At 39.9% G+C, this 26,307-nt stretch overlaps 2 protein-coding genes across 2 annotated transcripts; both read left to right on the forward strand.

Annotated features, from left to right (window-relative positions):
- The first annotated feature begins 7,154 nt into the window (after positions 1-7,154).
- On the forward strand, positions 7,155-19,303 carry LOC133415124 (capping protein, Arp2/3 and myosin-I linker protein 2-like). The gene is made up of 8 exons (XM_061700957.1): positions 7,155-7,302; positions 8,207-8,310; positions 12,406-12,865; positions 12,946-13,038; positions 13,124-13,160; positions 14,636-14,707; positions 15,922-17,103; positions 18,700-19,303. Exons 1-8 carry the CDS (start codon positions 7,204-7,206, stop codon positions 18,945-18,947), a joined length of 2,295 nt encoding a protein of 764 aa, XP_061556941.1. The 5' UTR covers positions 7,155-7,203; the 3' UTR covers positions 18,948-19,303.
- Positions 19,304-20,960: 1,657 nt separating this feature from the next.
- nudt21 (nudix hydrolase 21) lies at positions 20,961-25,852 on the forward strand. Its single transcript, XM_061700968.1, has 7 exons — positions 20,961-21,251; positions 23,124-23,324; positions 23,402-23,465; positions 24,707-24,796; positions 24,965-25,040; positions 25,122-25,236; positions 25,451-25,852. The coding sequence occupies exons 1-7, from the start codon at positions 21,124-21,126 to the stop codon at positions 25,470-25,472; spliced, it is 696 nt and encodes a 231-aa protein (XP_061556952.1). The 5' UTR covers positions 20,961-21,123; the 3' UTR covers positions 25,473-25,852.
- Positions 25,853-26,307: the final 455 nt, after the last annotated feature.

Here is a 26,307-nt window from a genome sequence, read left to right on the forward strand (position 1 = left end):
AACACTGATACCGCAGATCCTTGAACCACTGAGGATCAAGATCAAAATAACGCACACGAGCTTTTAAACACAACTTCAGTATTTATAGAACTGCATATTCTATAGAGACAAATTTACTATTTCAGTCGATCTCAAGGTTTTTACACCAAGTACGACACTTCCAAAAATACTTGGTTCTCCCAGTACCATCATCATGACCAACTTCAAAATACAGTAACGTAGTAGGCCCAAGTGGTCAAAAATGAGACAGAGATTTTATTCCTAAAAAGAGTGCACAGTGTGAACATTAACACTGATTGAATATAGGAAAATAAAAAAATTACAAATAATGATTCAAATAAAATTTATTGTCATAAATGTTAAATAAAAAATGGTACCTGTAGTAAATAAATGTTTGTAAACAGACAATTCTAAAAGCAAATGTATCATGCTTAAAAGTTCAATACCAGTTCTGGATAATTTTTTTGGGAAGACATTATAATACTATGCACAGTTTAAACATCTAATTCAGTGATTTTTGCATACCATTAGAGCAGTGATTCCAAACCAGTGTGCTTTGTGAAATTATCAAATTTCACTTGATTGGTCAGAATTTATTTTATTTACCGGTACAACAAATAATGTATGTATTAATCCATCTATGACAGTACTGTGACAGACAGAACAAATATATGCATAAGTGACTTGTGTAGCAACGTTTTGTGACATTTCTGTGTGATGGTGTGCCGTGAGATTTTTCAAACATAAAATATGTGCCTTGGCTCACTAAAGGTTGGGGAATCACTGCACGAAAGTGAGCATGCGTACCACACTTTGAGAATTACTGAACTATGTCATATCACTCTGAATATACTATTGTAAGTAACTAAGGTTTTATTTAATAGCACTTTTAAAACAGGCAGTTACAAAGCACTTCACAAACAAATACACATGCAAAATTGAGACTGATAGGTTCGCTGTCTTAAGTTCTTCCCTATCTCTGTTATTAATTAGTCGCTTCTGACACTGTGATTTTAATTTTTTTATTTTAAAATTGCCAGTCTCTCCTCAAAAAAGAAAAATGTTATTTAAATTCACTTTTTATTCATTTATTGCATAAAAATTATTGAAGTGATTTATTGTAAATAATAACATACATAACAACATCATTTTTTGACATTTTATTTTTATTAAATAATTCTTAATTATAATTAAATTAATTCTAAATAATACAATACAGGTGGCACGGTGGACGACTGGTTAGAGCGTCTGCCTCACAGTTCTGAGGTCCGGGGTTTAATCCCTGGCCCCGCCTGTGTGGAGTTTGCATGTTCTCCCCGTGCCTGCGTGGGTTTTCTCCGGGTACTCCGGTTTCCTCCCACATCCCAAAAACATGCATGCTAGGTTGATTGACAACTTTAAATTGCCCCTAGGTGTGAATGTGAGTGCGAATGGTTGTTTGTTTATATGTTCCCTGCGATTGGCTGGCAACCAGTTCAGGGTGTACCCCGCCTCCTGCCCGATGATAGCTGGGATAGGCTCCAGCACGCCCGCGACCTTAGTGAGGGGAAGCGGCTCAGAAAATGGATGGATGGATAATACAATACACATTTAACAATAAATAATACAACAGAATGGGAATTTATTATCATTTTATTATTATAATGAAACTATTTTACTGATTTACTTTTTAACTTTCACCTCATCAACACATGACCTGGCCCATCTGTCAATTAAAAAAAATAATGGATAGATAATAATAATTGCCCACCCCGGTCTAATACATAACGGTAGAATTGACATTAATTCTTCTTGGAGCTTGAATCTTAAAGTAAATACTGTTACGTTCGACTATGACTATAATATACAGTATATGTGTGTGTCTGTTTAAAAATAAAACAATATCACTACTAATGTTTTTCCTATTGCTTGCTTTGTCAATGTCAATTTATAATTATGATGTACACATCTTATGTTAATTATTATTATTATCATGTAGTTGTTCATTGTTATTTATTGTTCATTGTTATTAGTATTATCATGGAAGCCGAACAGATACAGTATTTAAAACAGAACATGGACTTCTCCCAATTCTCTTTGAACATGGAAAATTTGTGTTTCATTGTCTGTTCTTGTTTTTTTTTTTTTTTTTGAAGTTCAAAATAAACATGAAAATTAAATCAAACATAGCAAAATAATAAAATGGATTTTTTAATGTTTTTATTCTTTAAATGTATGTACTGAAAATTCTTCATTAAGAGAATGTAATTTATTCAGTAAACGATGTCATTTTCCCCCTACATTAGTAAGTTCCCATAAATAAAGTATTTTCTAAATGTTTTCCACTTCTATTTCAACGATAAAGAAGTTCTGCAATGACTAATATGATATGTGAAATTTTGTCAAACTACAAGAAACAAGAGTACGTCATTGTCAGCTAAGGATCTTCGTGTCCAACAAGAAAACACAGCAGTCCCTTAAAACCTTTCCAAGTAAGGTACAACCCTATACACCAGGCATTACAACTTTTATGTATAGTGTCACTGATTTGCATTAGTTTTAAATGAGAGCGGTGTATGTCTTTTTAACACATTGTAACATCAGTTTCTAATGTGACATTGAAATATTTTTTTATAACAGGACTATGTAAAAGGCTTGACGTGCCTACATAGGTGGGGAAGTTATTTTAGGATTGCTAGGTAACCATGGGTCACTCACACTCAGTAGCCCTCATTGCTATTTATGTGGAAAATGATGAAAACCATTCAAGCTAATTAGTCTGGTCACCAGCCACTCACAGGGAGAACGTTTTGACAAACATCAACCATTCACACTCGCATTCACATCTAAGGACAATTTGGAGTCTCCAATGTTGTTTAACTATTACAATGTTGTTTAACTATTACAACAACCTGTTTGTTTGTTTGACAGTGCTTATGACTTGGCCTCTTGGTGAACTTAAAACTTCTCATCAACTAAAAGGAGAGTTTGTGTGTATAAAAGTAGACTGAAACTTGCAATTTAGATTATTTTATTGATTTTTAAAATTATTATTAAAAATACAAAAACATCTCGGGTTCTCCCTGGAAATGTTGGACGAACTGGCTGGGGAGAGGAGAGTCTGTGCTTCCCTGCTTAAGTCGCTGCATGGATGGATGGATACTGATCCAAAATCCTGCAGTCTGGCATTTACAGCATTTCAGAGGATTGGTTACACATCCATTCATTCATTTTCTATACCGCTTATCCTCAGTTGGGTAATGGGTGAGCCTTAGCCTACTGTATATCCCAGCTGACATTGGGCGAGAGGTGGGGTACACCCAAGACTGGTTACATATAGACAAACAAACATTCACATGTAAGAAAATTTAGTCTACAAAGAACCTAACATGCATGTTTTTGGCGTAGTGCAGAGGTTAAGTGTATGCCCTGAAACAGGAGGGTTGCCGGTTAATATTCCCGTCAGCGATGAGTCCCTGGGTAAGACACTTAACCAAAACTCCTAACAGCAGATAAATGCAATAAATTTGCTTTTTATTTTAGTGAAAAAATACATTCCATCATGTTAAATATTAGCCAAATCAGAAAAATGATAAAATGGAACTACATCTGAAGCCACCCAAGAAAAGCTCTATTACTATGTCGGAATTTGATACAGGCGGCACGGCGGCCGACTGGTTAGAGCGTCAGCCTCACAGTTCTGAGGACCCGGGTTCAATCCCCGGTCCCGCCTGTGTGGAGTTTGCATGTTCTCCCCGTGCCTGCGTGGGTTTTCTCCGGGCACTCCGGTTTCCTCCCACATCCCAAAAACATGCATGAATTGGAGACTCTAAATTGCCCGTAGGCATGAATGTGAGTGGTTGTTTGTTTCTATGTGCCCTGCGATTGGCTGGCAACCAGTTCAGGGTGTACCCCGCCTCCTGCCCGATGATAGCTGGGATAGGCTCCAGCACACCCGCGACCCTAGTGAGAAGTGGCTCAGAAAATGGATGGATGGATGGAATTTGATACAGTTGACCAAAAAATGTAGAGAGCTCAAACCATCAACGAGCTGTCTTGACTCAATACCATCTGACTTTTTCAAAGCTATTGCAAAGTCTGTGCTAGCTGATTTCCAGCAAAAAATCAATTGCTCACTTCAGTCAGGGGAGTTTCCTGAAGTTCTTAAAGTAGCTGCCATTAAGCCTCTGCTAAAAAATAGAATACTGGACACTTCCAGGTGAGCAAGCTATAGACCCATCTCAAATCTCCCTTTCATAGCCAAGATTGTTGAGAAAGTTATTTTTTAGCAACTCAGCAATTTCTGGAACTTAAATGGACTTTTTGACACATTTCAATCAGGTTTCCGAACTCATCACAGTACATAATCTGCTCTTATCAAAGTGCTAAATGATATAAGGTTGAATACTGACTCGGGAAAGGTGTCAATTCTGATCTTGTTGGAACTCAGTGTGGCTTTTGATACGGTAGATCATAATATACTGCTGAAGAGGTTGGAAACGTGGGTAGGACTAAATGGAACAGACCTTAAATGGTTCAGGTCCTACCTGGAGGAAAGGAGTTTTTTTTGTAACCATTGGAAGTGTTTAATCTCATCGAATGCCAATGACCTATGGGGTCCCTCAAGGGTCAGTTCTTGGACCCCTCCTGTTCAGCCTGTATCTGCTACCCTTGAGTCAAATTCTTCAGAACTTTAATTTTGACTATCAGTTATGCAGATGACACTTATATCTAGCAGTGTCTCCAGATGACTACAGTTCAATTGAGGTGTTGTGTCGCTGTCTAAAACAGATAAATAACTGGATGAGCCAAAATTTTCTTAAATTAAACCACAATAAAACTGAGATAATTGTTTTTGGCAATAAATAAAAGAGAATTGCTGTTAGTAAATACCTGGAGTCACTCTCTTTAAAAACCAAAGACCAAGTCCGAAACCTTGGTGTTCTGATAGATTCCGACCTGACTTTCAAAAGTCATATCAAATAAATTACAAAAACTGCCTTCTCCCATCTGAAGAACATATCCAGAAGGCTTGCATATCAGAATCAGAATCATCTTTATTTGCCAAGTATGTCCAAAAAACACAAGCAAACCAGGAGAAGCTCATCCATGCTTTTATCTCAAGTAGACTCGACTATTGTAATGGTCTTCTGGCTGGACTCCCTAAAAAGAGCATTAAACAGCTGCATCTCATTCAGAATGCTGCAGGTCGGGTTCTGACTATTACTCAAAGTCTAAAGTCTTTACAGTGGCTTCCAGTCAGCTTAGAATATATTTTAAAGTTCGCTACTGGTCTATAAATCAGTAAACGATTTATGTCCTGAATACATGAATGAAATGCTAATGGAATATAAACCCTGTAGGGCTCTGAGACCAAATAGTGGAGCACAGAGTCCAAAGCAAACACGGTGAAGCAGCATTTAGCTATTATGCTGCACACACATGGAAAAAGTTGCCAACAGAAGTGACGTCAGCCCCAAGTGTGCATGTTTTTAAGTCCAAATTATTCTTTTTTTCCCCTGCTTTTTAGAGCATTTCCACTTTTAAATGACATTTCTTGCACTGTACACTGTTTTAATTGTATTTAAATGTTTTCTCTTTGTTTTAAATGTTTACAAGCTGTTTCTTTCCCTTTTTTAAATGCTTTTAATCATGTAAAGCACATTGAGTTGCCTTGTGTGTGAAATGCGCTATATAAATACATTTGCTTTGGTTTGCTTTGCTTAAGCCACATTTGGTTACGAATGAATGTGGTTGGATGCTTGGTAGTGGTGGTCGGGGGGTTATAGGCACAGAATGGCAGCCACGCTTCAGTCAGACAGCCCCAGGGCAGCTGTGGCTGCATAAGTAGCTTACCACAACCAGGGTGTGACTAAGGAGTGAATGAATAATGTGTGCAATTGTAAAGTGTCTTTGAGTTCCTCGAAAAGTGCTATATAAGTCAAATACATTATTATTGCTCACGTCCCTCGCCATATCACGGTTCACTTTTTACTGTCTCACTATATCGCAGATTTTTAAATCGTACATATCTATTTTTATATCACAGTTTTTTAGCTATATTGATGGATTTTGTGATGATCAATTTTCCACACGGTCTGTTACTGCAGACTCATATAGCAACAAGCGTGAGACAGGAGGAAAGCGTGCATAAAAGGCAGAGAATCTCCAAGTTTGGGATCATTTCCCACTGAAAATAAGACGTTAAAGTGCAATGTGTCCATTGCAAAGCAAAACTGCTCACAACTCCACGTCTACTATAAAGATTAAATGGTTAGCTAATTTAATCAAGCCTACCAACGCTAGTTAGAACGAATTGTAATCCCGCCACAGGTGGTCAAGGATAGACAGAGCAACTACTGCACTTTCAATTGCTTTATTGGACAAATGGTAGAAAATAAACACATAACAAGCACATTCATACAGTAGGTGCGCTGCCACAACTGAAATTTTTCCAAAGACACTCAGAGCCAACAACAGCCAATTCTACACTTTCATTCGCTGACTCCCACATCCTTCACCAGGCGAGGTCCCGCCTTTAAAAGCCACACACATTCAATGTCACAGATACTACAGTGTTGAATTTGAGGATGGCGACCACAGGTAAACAAAAGTAATACAGTACCTGGACCTCACATGCATATTTTGTATTGGTATTTAGCATAAAGCTTTAAAATATGAACAACATTTTTGTCTGTCATGGGGGTTCTGGAACATAACCCCCGCGACAAACGTGTAACTACTGTACCCTGAGAAAATCCACGCAAGCTCGGGGAGAACAATGAACAATCCAACTCCACACAGGAAGGCCGGAGCTTGGATTCGATCCCTCGAGCTCAGAACTGTGAGGCGGATGTGCTAAGCCCCTTGGTTACACATGTCAAATAAATTATTAATTTGTTGCATAACCGATGGAACATTTTGTCCATTTCGGTTACCGCCACTGATGTCCACCTTCTAGATTTCCATAAGACAAATATCAATGTGGTCACTTCATGGCTGCACATTATTTCCTTATCTTTTCCTCATCGTTTTACTCTTTAAGGGGAAGGGGCAGAGGAAGGCGAGGCTCTGTTGTCATATCTGTCAGTCTCGCCGGGGCAGGCCCCTCCCACCTCAGCAGCGGCATTACATACTGCTGGTGCTTGTGCTCTTAGCAACGGTGCCTCAGCAACAGAGCCCAGGCAACAGAGCTCCACGGCAACAGAGTGCCGTGTCTCCCCAATGGAGCTGCCATTGGGCGGACCAGCGCTCAGGCACTACACCCAGAGCCGACCGAGACCTCACCGACAAAAACTCAACTATCGTCCCAGCAGACCCCAGGTACTGTGAGAAATCAATTCAAAATAAAGAACAGAGCATGAAGGGAAGGTGATGTGAGTGTGTGTTTGTGTGGGGAAAAATGGAAGGGAGACATGAGATGTAATAGGGTGCAGAGGGGAGAGGCAGGGGGAAGGGAAGGGACGGATGGAGGGGGAGAGCTGCAAAGAAGCCTGCTCCCTTGCTTGAATAAGCCAGTGCCATTGTGCCGGTAACTAGCTGTGTGAAAACACCACAAATGGTATTTGCTGTGATTTCCAAGAGTGTGATTGCCTGAATAGGATTGCAGATGGTAGCTTGGCTTGAATGTCCCTTTTTTTCCCTCACATTGAAAAAAAAGCCTGCAGCCTTCTATTTTTTTTTCTAACAAGATTGTGCATCAAAAATGTGTATCATCTAATTTCTCTTCTTGGCTCATCGTGTTGTCACATAGCTCGCTGGCTGTAGACATCCAGTCACTCCCTTGGAGCCAGTGGCCAGGGAGACAAAATCCAAGCAATTCCCTTGACACGGTATCATATAGCAGTGACTTCTGCTAAATTTGTGCTCTGCTGCAAGTCTCCCCGCTTTTATTGCGACTTGTGGGAACAGATGCTAATGTGATCAGGGTGATTAGCTACAATAATGATATTGCATTATCTACATTGGCATAATGAGAGCTCTTTCACGTAAAATCCTGTGACACCCCCAATTGTACGTTACTGAGCAACTGCCTCCCCGGAGGCTGGTTTCTAGCAAAAGACTGAAGCCAAAATATTCCTATAGAGACACCGGTGAAAGACTGTGTGGGTTTTGTAGAGGTCAGTATTACATAATACGAAGTTACAGTCGTACCTTTTCATCCACATACAGGCATGATTCAACGTTTTTGTAAATTCCTATTTGTATCTTCTACAAATGTAATTAGGAGACAATAATTGAGAGTGAAAATGAAGTCCTTGAGCTCATCGGGCGTGTAGATGAAGGAGTGGAGGAGTTCTTTACAAAGAGAGTTCTTCCTGCTGATACAGAGTGAGTATCACCAGTTGCCGTTTAGTGTACAGTACTCTGCTTTGTCTCTTGACACTGTGTGTATAGGGTCAATATCACTGTGAAATGCCTTTGGTGTCCTCATCAGAATCACTCAGTCATCATGACAATGTCGCAGAATTATGAGATGCTGAGGCCTTATTATAAGTGGCCAAACTTCTGCACACATTCCAGTACAATGATAAGTTTCTGAAAATGTATTTTCTTCATTTTATAAATTTTTTTTTCCCATTGGATGTACAGTACGTGAGTTAGGCATGTCCCACACACACATACTAACAGTGCATGTGATAAATGGTTAGGGGGTACTAAATACATTTTTTTGCATGGTTTCATTGTCCACAACAGGTTATTTGATAAAACACTCATTTAAAAAAAAATCACTTGCTCAAGTATCTTCTATTTTCATAATCATATTGAATATTATGCATGTGTCACTAAAATTACTGTCCATCCTGTCATTATGGGGTAACAGGACCTTTGAGAAACACTGTTTAAGAAACATATTTTCAGTGACAATATGACTAGCATTTTGTCTTTCTTCAGTGGTGGCTGAAACAGCGGATAGTTGTAGAAACAAGTATTTACACTGATGGTTCACAATTTTCATAATTTTATGTGTTTTGGGAAGTTGTTGAGCTTCACTTGTTCACTCTGTCATAGTGAAATATCAGTTGTTCAACCCCAATTCCAATGAAGTTGGGACGTTGTGTTAAAATGATTTGCAAATCATGTTCAACCTATATTTAATTGAATACACTACGAAGACAAGATATTTAATGTTCAAACTGATCAACTTTATTGTTTTTAGCAAATAATCATTAACTTAGAATTTTATGGCTCCAACACGTTCCAAAAAAGCTGGGACAGGTGGCAACAAAGACTGAGAAAGTTGAGGAATGCTCATCAAACACCTGTTTGGAACATCCCACAGGTGAAAAGGCTAATTGGGAACAGGTGGGTACCATGATTGGGTATAAAAGGAGCTTCCCTGAATTGCTCAGTCATGAACAAGCAAAGATGGGGCGAGGTTCACCTCTTTGTGAACAAGTGTGTGAGAAAATAGTCGAACAGTTTAAGGACAATATTCCACAATGTACAATTGCAAGGAATTTAGGTATTTCATTATCTACGGTCCATAATATCATCAAAAGGTTCAGAGAATCTGGAGAAATCACTGCATGTAAGCGGCAAGGCCGAAAACCAACATTGAATGCCCGTGACCTTCGATCCCTCAGGCGGCACTGCATCAAAAACCGACATCAATGTGTAAAGGATATCACCACATGGGCTCAGGAACACTTCAGAAAACCAATGTCAGTAAATACAGTTCGGCGCTACATCCGTAAGTGCAACTTGAAACTCTACTATGCAAAGAAAAAGCCATTTATCAACAACACCCAGAAACGCCGCGGGCTTCTCTGGGCCGAGCTCGTCTAAGATGGCCTGATGCAAAGTGGAAAAGTGTTATGTGGTCCGACGAGTCCACATTTCAAATTGTTTTTGGAAATTGTGGGCGTCGTGTCCTCTGGGGCAAAGAGGAAAATAACCATCCGGACTGTTAAGGACGCAAAGTTCAAAAGCCAGCATCTGTGATGGTATGGGGCTGTGTCAATGGCATGGGTAACTTACACATCTGTGAAGGCACCATTAATGCTGAAAGGTACATACAGGTTTTAGAGAAACATATGCTGCCACCGAGCAACGTCTTTTTCATGGACGCCCCTGCTTATTTTAGCAAGACAATGCCAAACCACATTGTGCACGTGTTACAACAGTGTGGCTTCGTAGTAAAACACCAGACTGGCCTGCCTGCAGTCCAGACCTGTCTCCCATTGAAAATGTGTGGCGCATTATGAAACGTTAAATACGACAACGGAGACTCCGGACTGTTGAACAGCTGAAGCTGTACATCAAGCAAGAATGGGAAAGAAGTCCACCTTCAAAGCTTCAAAAATTAGTGTCGTTTATTGAATGTTGTTAAAAGAAAAGGTGATGTAACACAGTGGTAAACATGACTCTTTCCCAGCTTTTTTGGAACGTGTTGCAGCCATAAAATTCTGAGTTAATGATTATTTGCTAAAAACAATCAGGTTTATCAGTTTGAACATTAAATAGCTTGTCTTTGTAGTGTATTCAATTAAATATAGGTTGAACATGATGTGCAAATTATTGTATTCTCTTTTTATTTATGTTTAACACAACGTCCCAACTTCATTGGAATTAGGATTGTAAAAGCCTTTTAGAAATTTCAAAATATATTTGTCAAAGAGGACACAATAAGCTTGCTAACTGAATCATGTTGCTAAGTGAAGGTCCACTATGTGGTCATAAATTGCTAACATTAGCCAAAACTTTCCACCCTGTCATTGTCCACTCAGTCAGCAAGCTCACATATGTTGCTGTTTGCATATACAGTGTCTGCTTGCAGTTATTTTACTTAAAAACATGTGCGAGAGCTACCAATATGCATTTTTACGTAATACAATAAATAGGAAGTGGGGAGGGGGTTTGGTTGGGGAATGCGGAGTCTTAAAGGCACCTTATGGTGATATTGACTCTAATAGTTTACATAAAAGTGACTGCTACCTTTCCAGCTGATTCACACACAGAACTGTATTAGGCTGCATTGTTTTACTGATGATATAATGATCTCTTATGATGACAGACAGAAAGGCAGGCAGACAGACAGATCAACAGACAGGCAGACAGACAGACGGACAGATACACAGGCAGACAGACACACAGACACACAGACGGACGGGTCAGAAGTGCCATTATGAGACCCACCATCAAATGGTTCCATTGATGCAGTAACGTCTTCAATCAGGGGTGTCCAAAGTCCGGCCTGAGGCGATTTCTGGCCCATTGTCCATTTTTAACAACCCCACAGCATATACTAAAAACAGCATATTTTTAGTATTTTGAGTTGGCGTTGAAAAGGTGGGGGTGTTGCGACACCCACATCCCCCATCTATGCGACTCACTTGACAGTTACTACTACTACTAATTAAATTGTTTTATACTGTTTTTCTTGTTGCCAGTCAATCGCAGGGCACACATAAACAAACAACCATTCGCACTCACATTCACACCTATGGGCAATTTAGAGTTGTCAATCAACCTACCATGCATGTTTTTGGGATGTGGGAGGAAACCGGAGTGCCCGGAGAAACCCCACGCAGGCACGGGGAGAACATGGAAACTCCACACAGGCGGGGTCGGGGATTGAACCCCGGTCCTCAGAACTGTGAGGCAGACGCTCTAACCAGTCGTCCACCGTGCCGCCCGGTTTAGAACTAATATAGTAAAAAAATTATCTTCATATTGCAAATGAATAGTTAATTTTCAGAATCGAAAATGGTTTGCCCCACTTTCTGCTCCGTGTCAAAGTTCAATTTGTGAATATATCACATTAATGATCCTCAAGTGAACACTGCTTTAAAGATTGTCACTACTACAGATTGCTCTTGATTTGGTTCTCAATGTGGTGATGTGATTTGGCTGCTGCTCAATGCAGAAACAGATCTATTCTTGTGGGATACAGAGCCACTACCCACCCCAAAATCCTGGAAAATTCTTAACCGTTTGCCTTCTCACCTTGAACAGAAAGCTGCGATGTAGTAGTTTTTCAAAATAACTATAATAGATGTAAAAACAATATAAAATTGCTTGATGGATTGTTTTCAGCATGTTTAATAAATTAAAGTGGAGGTATGTCCCAAGTGGCCAAGTGGCCCTTGCATTTTTTGATTTTTTTTTTTTTTTTTGTGTGCTGCGCATGGAGGAAGGTTTTTGGACACCCCTGTCTTAAACAGTGATAATAAATTGCTGACGCACCATTATTCAGAGCCCCACCGAAATGTAATGACATCTTGCTTAGCATATGCACCACATCTCTACTAAGTTTCATCCAAACAATTTGTGTCACTTTTACATATTCCTACTATCGTACCATTTACTGTTTTACTATGTCTAAATGACTGTCAAGAAAAAAAACAACACAGCAAGTGGTGGCCAAATGGTTTTGCATTGGATATATGTTATGATTTGATACAATTAACCTTTTACATTTAGGCAAAAGCAAGATGAGGAACCAGAGTCCAGTACCGTGGATGAAGTGGTTCCTGCCACTTCTGTCCCTTGTCCACCTCCAACAAAAACACTCAGGAGGAAGCTTGGGGATTTCTTTACCCTCCGAAAGCGACGAGGTCTGAAATCAGAGACGGGCCACGAGGGCCGACCCAAAAAGGCCTCCATCGCTGATCTCATTCGCCCTCTTCGGGAGGCGGCCAGAGCTGACAAAGAAAAAGATAAGGACAGAGTCAAGGAACATGACAAGGAGAACGAAAAGGAGAAAGAGAAAGAGCAGCCTAGTGGTGTTACCGGAGAGTCAACCGCACAGGAAACACCAGCCTCTGATGCTCCGCCACTGAGGGGCGAAGTGGCGCCACCCCGCCGTGCTCTGAGGGAAGGGAAGTCCCAGTCTCTTATTTTACTGTCTGGATCAGCAGCAGGGACCGCCAATGCCAGAAAGGTGGGTGTCACCCAGTCAAGGACTCTCCTGCCTTTAAGTCTGTGGGTTCATTTTTAAGATATTGTCTTGGTGATTTTTAGAAACAGTTTGAAGGCCAACATAGCTTCGAACAGAAACTTCATCTTATGCTTCAGCGTATTGGAGTTTCCAAAGCACAGCCAGAAGAGACACAGGTATGAATCGGTCTGACTTTTCATAATGTGGCTCTTCCCATTGTCCAAATAATAACATATTTAAATGTCTCCTTTGATCTCCCAGAATCCAGAGAGTGAGATGAAAAAGGCAGAATCTGAAGGTATGTCCATGTACTCGACGAGTACCTGTATGGCAAAAACATACAGTAACATAGTCCCAAAGATACACAGTATAGACAATATGTACAACATATTCTTCCATTGACTAGTATTAGAGTGTGAGAGCAATAACACTGACTTTAAAGTTCCTGTAATCTTTTTTTTTCTTTCTAAATCCATTAAATATGTTTGAAGGTAAATGCTGAAAACGTGCAAAGACTGAGAACAATTTAGTACTGATTTTTTTAGATATAGCTTAAAACTATTTTTCACTTTCTCAGTTGTCCATATTTTTGGGGCGGGGCTAAATTAATTAGTTAGCCCAATGACGTATACAGGCTGGTGCACATACTTTCTTGCGTGAGTCAGGTCGCCCCCACTATGTAGTATGGTAGCGAGTGCACGGAGCGAAACAACGGCGAGTTGGACGCCTCCACTGCTAATTGTCCTGCTACTAGAGGCCAGTAGCTATTAGCCGCTAGTGGGCTCGTGGCCCGGCGGACCAGCGGACCGGTGTTGGGTCCGTCCAATTCTCCACAGCCTCGCTCCATGTGCTGCACGTAGATCCACACAACAGAGACACTTAAGGGAAAGGTTAACTGTTTATTACGTTAGCTAGCCCGTGAGCTGACAAGCTAGAGAGCTAAGGAGCTGGCTCGGCCGCAGGGGGCGTCAAATACATCAGCGCCTCGCTCGGTGTTGTTGTGTGTAGGTCCCCATACAATAGAAACACAGGAAAGTTAACTGTTTATTAAGCAGCTCACACGTAATTCAGCCAGTAGCTGACTACAGCGCTTTCACACATACTGTACGAACTAAAGTATTTGATTGCCAGGTGGAAGTCGAGCAGCTCATGTTTCATGTGCCTTCAGCGGACACGCTCACACAGTCCTGCTGATTTTGGAGACCAATTTTATATGCTTACCAATTTTTTTATTCATTAAAATTTGGCAGGCTAGTTAAACAATACTTTTTTTCAGTGTTGTGCCAAATTTACAAGACATTTTTTTTGGTCCCTTAACACACACACCTGCTTCCCATTGACACCTGAGACCTTGTAACACTAATGATTTGCATGACACTGGGGAGGGAAAATGGCAAATTGGGCCCAATTTGGACATTTTCACCTAAGGGTTTTCTCACTTTTGTTGCCAGAAGTTTAGACATTAATGGCTGTTTTGAGTTACTTTGAGGGGAATGTAAATTTAGACTGTTTTACAAACAGTCTACTTTACAGTGTAGCAAAGTCTCATTTCTTCATTGCTGTCCTATACTCTACATACACTAGAGACCTGTCCTGCGATTGGCTGGCAACCAATCCAGGGTGTACTTGGCCCTCTCACCCAAAGTCAGATGGAGCTCCACCTAACCTGGGAACCTAATGAGGACAAGCACTATAGAAAATGGATGGATGAACACTAGAGTCTTCATTGTCAGCAAAAAATAATATCTGTGTTATCCTGCTTCCATTTCTTAGGCACCATTATTGACAGTAAGGTTGAGCCAACCCCGACTTTCACAAAACACAGAACTATGTCAGCATCCTCAGGTAAAGCACACAAAACACAATTTACTTTGACATACAGTAATGTGCACAAGTCTTTTTCCACCACTTCTTTGTTGATTTTAATGGCCTTGTCCTCTGCAGTCATTTAGACACACGATTGGTGTGTGGACAATAGGAAGAACCAATTAAAGTTTGGTGAAAATCTAGATCAGCGATTCTCAACCAGTGCGCCGGGGCACATGAGTGTGCCGTGAGCCCTCTTCAGGTGTGCTGTGGGAAATTATAAAATTTCATGTAAACTGCTCAAAACATTATGTATTTACACAAAATAATGCGTCTTTGTTAATCTATTTATGCCAGTGAGGCATAGTGACAGACAGAACAAATAAATGCTCTTCTATTAGATGGCAGGAAGTACATACAGGAATTAATGTATCCACTTTTTGTGACATTTTTGTTTGTTGGTGTGCCGTGAGATTTTTCAATTGTAAAATATGTGCCTTGGTTCCATAAAAGTTGGAAATCACTGATCTTGATAAAGGTGCTGATAGGGATGGGCATAATAATGGGTTGATCAATTATTTGATTGGTGAAAATTCCTGGAATTGATGATCGGTTAATCACGTCTTGAAGCACCTGCTTAATTTCGGCGATATTGAGGCAAAATTGAGTGCACCACTTGATTGTTGAATTGTTTTCCGTATAGCTGATTAAGGAAATTTAGCCAAATGCCCATCCAAAGTAATAAAGAATATTTTCATCATTTGACTTACAGCCTTTTCCACTCCACAGTAGCTACTTGCTTGGTCACGGTTGTACTCGCTTATTGAAACATTTCCATTGTCAAAATCTTGTACTATAGGGATACTATAAGGAACGATATGTAGCAGCTGGTCAGTCGGGTTTCCAAGTAGGCTGTACTGATACAGTAGGGTCGTGTAAACCACATGACATCAATGGAACCGCCCTCTCTACCATCTGTTCATCAACTCTATGAACCTGGAAGTAACTGACAAACAGTTCGACAAACAGGCACAAATACGACACTCAGATTGTTTTCCCTGCTTTTGTTAACAGTTTGGCCTTGGTGGAAGTTTGCTCTAAACTGAATGACATTCTCATTATCATGGTCAGTATAGCATTGGTGAAGCAACAACTCTAATGGTGGCGTAAGATTTTTGCACATAACTGTATGTACAATACATGTGACTCTCCTTTCCTTGATCATACTTCATTATTATTTTTTTAATCATCAGATACAAGGCGTCAAATTCGACCAAGCGTGTCAGCACATGAGTCAGCTGGAAAACCCGCTTTGCCTCCAAAGCCAGTCCTCAAGGCTGGTCCTGGCCCCGCAACATCTGGCCGCAACACGCCTGAGAATGAGTTGGTCCAAATAGAGGAGGGGGAAACAAGCACACCCACTAAAGAAAAAAGTCCCACTGCTGCTCCATCTGGCCCCGCTACTCCCGCTGTAATGTCAAACGCCACTGCTGACTTGGCTGACGTTACTATTTTCTCTTCTAGTACTGCAACCTCCGAGTCAGATGTGCTTACTGTTAACACCACTGCAACACCCGCAAACGGTACAGATCTAGATGGCAAGCCTTCTGACACTGAAGCTCAGCCTATTAGCACAGAACCACTCACCTCTAGTTCCTTGACAGCTCTTACCGAACCCCCCGCCCCTATCCCTAATAGTTCCTCTGAGTCTATTGCTCCCAGCCCCTCTGCCACTTCAGACTCGACAACAGTAACTTCCATTACCGCCTTGGAAACTGTGTCTTGTCATCTCAGTGAAAATGAAACAAATATCTCGGTTAAGATGACAAGTCCAGTGTCAAATGGCATTGTTTCAGTTAATGAAGTAGCCATTTCTGTCATTTCCACAGTAGATGCGTCCACTCCAGCCTCTACCCAATCTGCAGATACCAAATCACAGTCTGTTACCAGTTCATTTACTGTAGCTAGTGACGATTTCACTGCAGGCTCTTCGATAGGCACTAAAAGCACATCTGTGGCCCTGAGCTCAACTTCTCCTAAATTTGATACCTCCATTACCACCTCCTCCACCCCTCCTCCTGCCAGCACCACCTCCATTACAACCATGACATCTACTGACTGCATGGACTCTTCCCCGTCCATTGTTCCGTCAACCTCATCCAGCGAAACCAACCTCGCCTACTCCATCATCTCTACCACCACCAATAACGCTGCTTTAACAACTGCAGATGCAATTAGCTCCCCGCTCATGACTGACCCACTTTGCTCGAAGACCAGCTCTACATTCACATCAGTTATCACCTGCCTTCCTGTTTCTGAAGACTCCAGTGTTACCAGGCACAGTTTGATCAGTCCAGCACTCGCCCATGATAGTCCAAGACAAGATTTACAAAGAAATCTTGACAAAAGATCGAGTCCTACTGTAAAAGATGCAGGTAAGCATATCTTCATGGGGTAGACCAGGGGTGTCTAAACTTTTTCCTCCAAGGGCCATAAAATTACAGAAAACTCAAAGAATGGAAGGACCACTTCTTTGACTTTAAAGATCGCGTAAAGTGAATTCAGACATTTGTTTCTAAATACACATATACATGTTTGAAGATAATTGCTGAAAACCTGAAAAGACTGAGAAGTATATAGGGTAGTACTCAGTTGTAGAGATATAGCGTTGAGCCTTTTTTCACCACTTCCTTATTTTTTTTTGAGTATGACAAAAATGATGCCCAATGATACACTTTGGATTGGGCATGAGAACCCCCATCTCTCACAATATAAAAACTTGAGCACCTTTGTTCACATAGGTGGTGATACAGCGCAATTGCAAGTTATTATTACTTGGCCCAAGCTTATCAGCTCGCAAGCTAGCTGGTGACTAGGAGGTGTTGTCGCGGCATGAAAAGCCCTGCGATAACCCAGTGGGATATATTCCAGACACTGGAGGCTTTAAGCGGCTATATTATCACAGCTCAAACATGTAGGGATGTATATGCATAAGAAAGATGCTAGAAGAAGTAGCATCAATTTTCCAGGTTGTAGTAGTGGTATTTTATTGACAGTCGAATGGGGCGTGGTTTCAGCGCATTCATCAGTGGACACCCCCACAGCTTTTGAGAGCGAAGAGAATAGCTTGATTTTATATATATAAAGCTGGCTGGGTTGTTAACAACTCGCCTCTGTGGTGTGCCAAATTTACAGAACATACAGTATTTATTTTCACTTTACAGGGAATTTATCAAACACGCTAAGACCAATCAATCTAGCAATTATATAAGTTTGTTTATAATAGTTATTTTGGGGAAACCGCAACATAAGCTTTCTGTTAAAGGTGATAGAACAAATAGTTTAGGATTTTTCAGGATTTGGGGTTGGCCTGCAGCTCTGTATCCCACTAGAATAGATCCGCCCCTGCATTGAGCAACAGCCGACTTACATTTCCACATTCACAACAAAAGTAAGAGCAATCTGTATTAAACTGACATTTTTTTTAAAGCAGTTACTTGGGGAACATTAATTTCTTATCTTCACAAATCGGACCTTGACACGGAACATAAAGTGGAGCTAACCATTTTTTCATCTGAAACCGAATTATCTTTATTCACCTGGACGTTATGAAGAGAAATTGTGTTACTATTTTAGTTGTAAATAGTTTGTTTATGTCTTGCCATATGTAGAAAAGCGCTACATGAAACCAGTTTTTGATTATTATTAGTAGTAGTCGTAGTAGCTGTCATGGGCGTCGCACCCTTGGGGAATGTGGCTTGTGGATACCTCCCACTTTTTTTTTAAATCCACATTTTTCACGCTGCCGCCTCCAACCCTTAAAAAAAAAAAAAAAAAAAAGAATAGTTTTGGAGTCCATGTCAAATTCTATTTTTAGTATATGCTGCTGGCCGCTAAAAAATGGACAGCAGGCTACAAATTGGTCCTGGCTGTAGTTTAGACACCCATGGTGGAAACTAATGCTTTATTTTTCATTGATCTTTTTTGTATGTACTGCATATTGTAATCGGCACAATCTCTCCCCTTACCAGATGTTGAACTAGGGGTGGTCCAAAAGAGCAAACAAGCTGATGAAACTGAAAAAAAGAAAGTCGTGGATGATGGCAAAGAGAGTGAGCATTGTAAGGAGAAAGCAGCTCAAGACAACAATGAAGCAACAAAGAAAGAAGCCCAAGAAGGAAATGTGAAAGCTGAAGACATCCCAGTGGCAACCGAAGAGGGAGAGGCTGAACATGCATTGAAGAATGAGCGGCCAAATCAAGAAGAAACAAAAAAATAAAAATACAAATATGATACAGTATTGCTAAATTTGGGACCAACTACTGTGACGTAGGCAGGTTAGGCCACAGTAAAAGGAAATTAAATGATCCGTGGCACTTCCTATACAGGGACCACCACAATACAGCAGCACACCACATACCCGATTGAGCCACTGGACCAAAGAACTGAGATCCATGGTGTGATGTAATCAACAATTCCAGCAGTGTCTTTTGTCTTTTTTTTTAACTTGTGTTTGAATTTTGCATTGCACGTATGATTATGTACCATAAGAAAAGTACTGTGTTTTAAAGACACCATGTTTACAATAGATCGATAAGAGAAAATAGATATGACTATTAAATGGAATATTGAATTGAGTTACTGAGAATTTTTTTTTTTAAATGGATATCTTTTTATGTTGTAGATACACATCCAAATTACATCCGTCAATCAGCAAATTCCACCAAGTGAGACAGATCACGACATGGGGTTCAATGCCCTGGAAATGCTTGAGAAAAGATGATTCAAATGAACGCTTCTCATTCACATGACACGCCAGACTTTTCTTTTAAGGTTCAAACTTATTTTCTCCTTAGCATACTGTAATATATTTGTTATATTAGGCTGACCTACATTATTTCACACAATTGCAAAAAGACAAATCTAGAATTTAATTGAATTTACACGAAAAAAATGACCAAAAACACTGACTTTAAGTGTTTTAATGTACCATGTAATTTCATTAGGTAGGTCACATGCAACATTCCCATTTAAGTACATACCATTTAATTATTCTTATCAAATAAAATTTTAGTTTAATCTCGTTCAAGTATAACCCAAAAGTTTATGAGGGTGACATTTAAAAAAAATATATATATATATTTTTTAGTGTAGGATGTAAATGTTTTCTTCACATTGTTTTAACGTAAAACTAACTTATACATAAGAGTGCATTACAAACTGTCTTCTGGAGACATCAACTATGGAGCGATGATGAACAAGTCATATAATTTCTCTGTCGGCCCACCAAAAAGTCCCTGATGTCATGTACTTGACAAAATACTGACTGCCTCAGTAATGAACATTCCCTAGCGACAGTGGACAGGACCTCCCCTAAGCTTATGTCACGGATGCCAGAGAGAATAAAGCATCCTGTGTTCAGTGAAGACATACTGTATTGTAAATTAATGGTGGTCTGCAGTTACAGGCATGGGTGATAAAAACAAGTACAGATAATTGATCATATGATGAACAGATGCAAAATACCAGACCCTTGGTAAAGAAAGACAACTGGCATTCAAAGTCAGCTAATGACTTCTTAAGGGTGTCCATAACGTCTCTTTACCATCTAACAAATGTAGTACAAAAAAAACTAAGTTAATAGACAAAACTAGAAATTTTTACAAATTGAGGCATCATTAGTTGCACGAAGCACCTCAAGACCTTCCTGTCTCACTGCATCTCTTGTGTTATGCATGAATTGATGGTCTTCCATACTTAATGCTATAGTTTGACTGAGTCTGCATTTTGTTTCAATAAACACGGTACACATTGTAGCTGCTTTCTGCATCACCGTCCACTATAAAGTGCCCCCCTATAAAGTGAGTTTGCCATTGTGTAGTGACTATAGGATATCCCACAATGCATCTTCAAACGGACACATGCACTGAACTCACATTGAATAGCAGTTATTTATCCTTTCGTGTGATCAATGTTGCCTACCATACTGGAGGTCCACTGAGAAAATCATTTTATGATTCCTACACAAGGTTTCATCCATTTTCCCAAATAGGTTTTCCAGGAGTTTTTCCTTGTCTGCACACCAGTGTATGTCGTGATTTGTGAAAAACTGAACTGCGGTCTTGATATTTTTAGTTATTTTTGATAGCGATTATTACTGTGAAGCCCTCTTTGACACGATACAGATCAATTTAACTTGACATCCTGTAATTTGATTACTCACCCCAACCAGCAGGGGGCACCAGCGGCGGCGCCAATATGAAGAGAAGTTCATATTTTACCCGGAAGTGGAGAGACGACGGAAACAACGGTGGATGAATTCTTGAGTATTGTCCATTGTAGTCTTCGGTATATTTTTCATTGCTATTTTGAAAGAAAGAAAAATAAAAAATAAACCGCGTTTGGATTCAGTCGCATTCGCAGGGATCTTAAATCTCACCGTACACACGCAAGCTATGTCGGTTGCGCCTCCCAGTCGCTCGAGCACAGGTTGGCCGCGCGGTAGTACCGCTTCCACTCAGTTTGGAAGCAAATACATGACCGGCCCGGCGAAGCCTCTCACCCTGGAGAGGACCATCAATCTGTGAGTTCATCCGTCCGTTCACAGTTTGCTTCGAGTTGGTGTAAATGTGTTCACGATTCAGGTTCTAACCTCTTAATATAGATCAAGCATAGCCACTTCGTAGCACAACTAGCAATGTGATGGTGAAATTCCGTCGTTAGGCTAATAGAATATCGCCTAAATCATTTTTGAAAGTTTGACCGAAAACAATAAATTCAACAAACAAGAATCGTCCAGTTGCCTCGATTCAGCCTTTGCACATTACCATGATCTGGACAGTGTTGGGGAGAGTACTTTGGAAATGTAGTTGGTTACAATTACAAGTTATCCTGTTGAAAATGTAAGTAGTCGTTTGATTATTTCAATTACTTTCTCTATGACTAATGAACATTAATTTACTTTTCTTAATTGATTGAATGCATCAACAAGAGCATTGGAAGTTTCTTCTAAAAAAGTGGATTAAAACCATAGATCATTATTTTGGAATTACCACACATGTTGTTTACACGTGAAAACATGATGCATTGCTGACCTAATGACAAATGTGTACAATTTAGACTACCGCTTCATATGACAAACCAGATTAGCGAAGGTTCCATCAAAAAGTAATGATGATGAAACCGTTCGGTCGGTGTTCTTTTGTGTTCAAAAGGTGTAACTATGAGACTAACAAAATCTCAGACAAACTTTGAGAGAGAACTGCCATGTTTGATACTACGGCAGAATGTCACATAACCAGAAAGAGCCAAAGTGTCGCCTTTAGAGAAGGAGGAAGTGATATGGGGGGGAAAAAAAATCTGAGCTCTTGCAACTATTTTTCAAATATAACTAAAAAGCAACTGAAATTTAATTACAAATTCTCCCAATACGTACATTTTGTAATTAAATGACATAATCTTTATTATTTTATTTGCAATATGAAGAGGAATTGTTTTACTATATTAGTTCTAAACTGAGCGCCACGGTGAACGACTGGTTAGCGCGTCTGCCTCACAGTTCTGAGGACCGGGGTTCAATCCCCGGCCCCGCCTGTGTGGAGTTTCCATGTTCTTCCCGTGCCTGCGTGGGTTTTCTCTGGGTACTCCGGTTTCCTTCCACATCCCAAAAACATGCAGGTTAGGTTAATTGAAGACTCTTAAATTTGCCGTAGGTATGAATGTGAGTGCGAATGGTTGTTTGTTTACATGTGCCCTGCAATTGGCTGGGGACCAGTTCAGGGTGTACCCCGCCTCTCGTCCAAAGATAGCTGGGATAGGCTCCAGCACACCCGCGACCCTAGTGAGGATAAACGGAACGGCGGATGAATGAATGAATGAATTATTTATATAATCTCGTGATATGTAATTCATTACCCCCCAACATTGGGTCTGGATTACTGTGAATTTTCACAGACATAAAGGAAAATCAGAATGTTTGGCAAGCATGTGACATTTGTATTTTTATTGATATTTTGACAGTAAATTAAAAATTATTTGGGCAACTATGCTATTAGGCTTACAATATGAGGATTGGTGAACAAAAATTTAATCATTTAGTGGTGACGATTCCAGCCTCGAACCTTTATACTTTAGTAGCAGTTGCCTTAGTTTGGTTTGAAAACAGGTCCACCTTTGCGGCAAGTAAAATTCACCTGGAAAAAACAGAACACAAATCTTTTTTTGTTGTCACCCACTTAAGTAGAAAACCTTTGGACTAATTAGTGATACCTCTTGACTTAAAACATTTATATCTTTGAAACATACACCACCTTGGAAGCTGATTTGAGAGCTCCTTGATAGTCCTAAAAATGTTCTTCTATTTTTTTCATCTCTCTAACTCTAAACTTCAAAGGTAATAAAAAAATGGGGTCTGTCTTTAATTGATCTCAAATAATGGAATGGTATGTGTTTTTAGGTACCCTCTCACCAACTACACATTTGGGACCAAAGAGCCTTTGTATGAGAAGGACAGCTCGGTGGCGGCCAGGTTCCAGCGGATGCGTGAGGAGTTTGACAAAATGGGAATGAGGAGGACAGTGGAGGGTGTACTGATCGTCCATGAGCACAGGCTGCCGCACGTCCTACTCCTCCAGCTGGGCACTACTTTCTTCAAACTGTGAGGATTTCATCTTCTCTGGAACCATCGGATGTGTTATCCTGAGTCTGAGTCTGATGTTTTGTTTTTCTGTTTAGGCCCGGTGGAGAGCTGAGTCCTGGAGAAGATGAGGTGGAAGGTCTGAAACGCCTAATGACCGAGGTAGGGATGCGTAGTATACAGTGTGTGGTAGACGGTAACCTGGAGTTGATCGAACCCCAGGGGTTCGGTGAGGCAATTGCAGGGGTTTGACCGAGGACAAGACACAGTGTGCGCGTGCGCCCATTTAAACTGCAGTTTGAATGCCGAATATGCGGCGTTTAAAATGCAATGTTGCGTCAAGGTGGGCGTTTACAGGCTTTACGCGATCAGGATTTTTGGGGCCGATCAGCAAGCTTAAAAAAAACGATCACCGATCCGATCACAAGATGGAGCAATGTGTCTATTTACATGACTTTTTTATTTATTGTATATACTTGTGTACTGTAGACTGTATACATCCATTTTCTGTACAGCTTATCCTCACAAGGGTTGTGGGCGTGCAGGAGCCGTCCGTCCCAGCTCATATTATTCTCTAGAATTTTAGGAAAATTAAAACACATATGACCTCTAGGGGGCGTTCAAGGATTGGCCAATGACATAAATTTAGGTGAAATCAACATTACATGACAGAAATAATGGGTGCTAACTTACTGTAATTAAATTACTTTAATAAATACTGTTAATGACATGCTTACTCTAACTTTCTCACTGTCCCAGCTATATGGACGGGTGTTGTCCAGAGTACGAGTCCGCAATGCACGTATATTGAAAATAAATAATATCTTGCTAATTTCTCAACCGATTTTCATGGTAACAAATTTTTTGTCACTGTCAAAGCATGTGCTATTAATGCATAACATTAAAAAAAAAATAAATAATAAATAAATAAAAAAAAGCCCAAAAAATGTACTCTTACCCATGAACCCTTTTCAAGGATTGTAGAAATACTTACATACCTGCCAAGGAAAAAGGAAACAGCAAAATTATCATTAGTTTACAGTAAATTTTAATAGATTTAATTTTTTTTTTTGGTGTGAAATTCATGTTTTGTTGGTTTTGTTCTTTAAACACTGATTTTATGTGCAACTGATGTGGTTAATTTTTTGCACAAATAAAATGTATATGTGCGAAGGTTGAATCCATGGCAACTGAACTTGCAGGGTTCTGTACCTCCAACAAGGTTAAGGAATTCTAAAAAGTGTTGAGGGAAACAGGTCTTTGAACAGTATTTGATCAAAATAAACCACATTTTCATCGCAAGTGCAAGACGTAATGGCCTTGTCAAGTATCAGTACTCTGTATCGGTGAGTACACAAATGATGGAGTTATTGCAGGGTTTATATTATTTATTTGCATGTTAGATTCTCGGACGGCAGGATGGGGTGAAGCAGGACTGGGTGATTGACGACTGTATTGGCAACTGGTGGCGCCCCAACTTTGAGCCTCCACAGGTTTGTACTTCATGTCAGCTGAAATCATAATAAAAAAATATTTATATTATTCATAACAGAGACTTTAAGGAGCCAGTACATGAATGATGTGATTTTTTTTTTAAACATTTCTTCCCATAGCAGGCGAATGAGTTGCATTTTTACCCTGTATAATCGTGTGTCTTGCAGTATCCCTACATTCCAGCTCACATTACCAAACCTAAGGAACATAAGAAACTTTTCCTGGTTCAGTTGCAGGAAAAAGGTTTGTATATCGACATATGAATCTGAATTAATGACAACACAGAAACAGAAATATGAGTTGTGTGGTTCATTTTGTTTGCAGCACTGTTTGCCGTCCCCAAAAATTATAAACTGGTGGCCGCTCCTTTGTTTGAGCTGTATGACAATGCCCCTGGATATGGACCCATCATTTCCAGTCTACCACAGCTCCTTAGCAGGTAATGTTCTTTTTTTTTTTTTTTTCTACTGATTGCTTTAGACGTCACTGAAGGAATACTGTGTACAGGTATTCCATATCCGGTCATTCTATGACTTTAGTGGACAGTATGTTTGTTTAATGCAACATCGCATGACTGATGCGATTGAGATCTATAAGGTTGTCTGAATCTTTATCGAAATTATTCCAAACTTCTTTTTTTTTTTTTTTTACAGGTTTAACTTCATCTACAACTAAGAGAAGTCCGTTTGGCTGTCTCTGTGAGTGCAGCCCAGTCGAAGGGAAACTTGAAGATCACGTGGAGAATGCAGAGAAATTATAATTCTCATCTTCGGCTCCACTTTCACATGAGATAAATGTCCTGTACTGAATATACTGACAGTCCACAGTGGTTGGTGTCCAGCGATACTGTTGCCAGGAAAAAAAAAAAAAAAAACTTTTTTTTATTTTTATTTTTTTTTTTATAAAATCTTGATGAACTGCTGGGTTTTGTAGATTATATTATGTTTACTCTGATTTTTAGCCTTCTCAGAAAAGGTTTGATTAAACCAACAATTACTTTGTGTTTACTGTTATTTTAAACGACATTGTTTCCCCCCCCCCCTTTTTAATAAAAAAAAAAAGTTATTTAATTATGTGTATGCTTATGTCTTGTGCAGAAGTGTGCAGGAGGAATTGTTTATTTGCTTCCCCTTGGAAAAAGCTGAAACGGTGATTTTAAGCGTTACGTAACATATGTTGGTGCTCCTCACTGGGACCATCGAAAACAATGCAGCGGAATACGATATACGTCGGGAAATTGGCGATGTGAGATTATGCTCTGCAAAATGGGATGCAGCAGTTGTCTCCCAGTGATCAGCAGGTTAATATACCATGATCACGTTTCATATGTAATAATAAAATAGGTCCGCAGTTAAAAAATACTTTACTGAGCCCTCCGTTTTTATTAAAATGACTGCAAATTCAATAACCATTTAGAAAAGGCAGGCGATGCACCGCATCTGGATTTAGATTAATCTCAATATTTTTAAAATATGTTTCATGACAACAACGGACGGATGTATATTCGCTA

This window comes from Phycodurus eques, chromosome 2, assembly GCF_024500275.1.
Source record: "Phycodurus eques isolate BA_2022a chromosome 2, UOR_Pequ_1.1, whole genome shotgun sequence".
Lineage (NCBI taxonomy): Eukaryota > Metazoa > Chordata > Actinopteri > Syngnathiformes > Syngnathidae > Phycodurus > Phycodurus eques.

Bases quoted from the DNA above. Each gene is read 5' to 3' on its own strand.
- nudt21 (XM_061700968.1), top strand. From the start codon at position 21,124: ATGTCGGTTGCGCCTCCCAGTCGCTCGAGCACAGGTTGGCCGCGCGGT. The intron at 24,797-24,964 runs GTTTGTACTTCA...TGTGTCTTGCAG, and splicing joins CCAACTTTGAGCCTCCACAG to TATCCCTACATTCCAGCTCA. The intron at 25,041-25,121 runs GTTTGTATATCG...TTTTGTTTGCAG, and splicing joins GGTTCAGTTGCAGGAAAAAG to CACTGTTTGCCGTCCCCAAA.
- LOC133415124 (XM_061700957.1), top strand. From the start codon at position 7,204: ATGGAGCTGCCATTGGGCGGACCAGCGCTCAGGCACTACACCCAGAGC. The intron at 13,161-14,635 runs GTATGTCCATGT...TCCATTTCTTAG, and splicing joins GAAAAAGGCAGAATCTGAAG to GCACCATTATTGACAGTAAG. The intron at 17,104-18,699 runs GTAAGCATATCT...TCCCCTTACCAG, and splicing joins TCCTACTGTAAAAGATGCAG to ATGTTGAACTAGGGGTGGTC.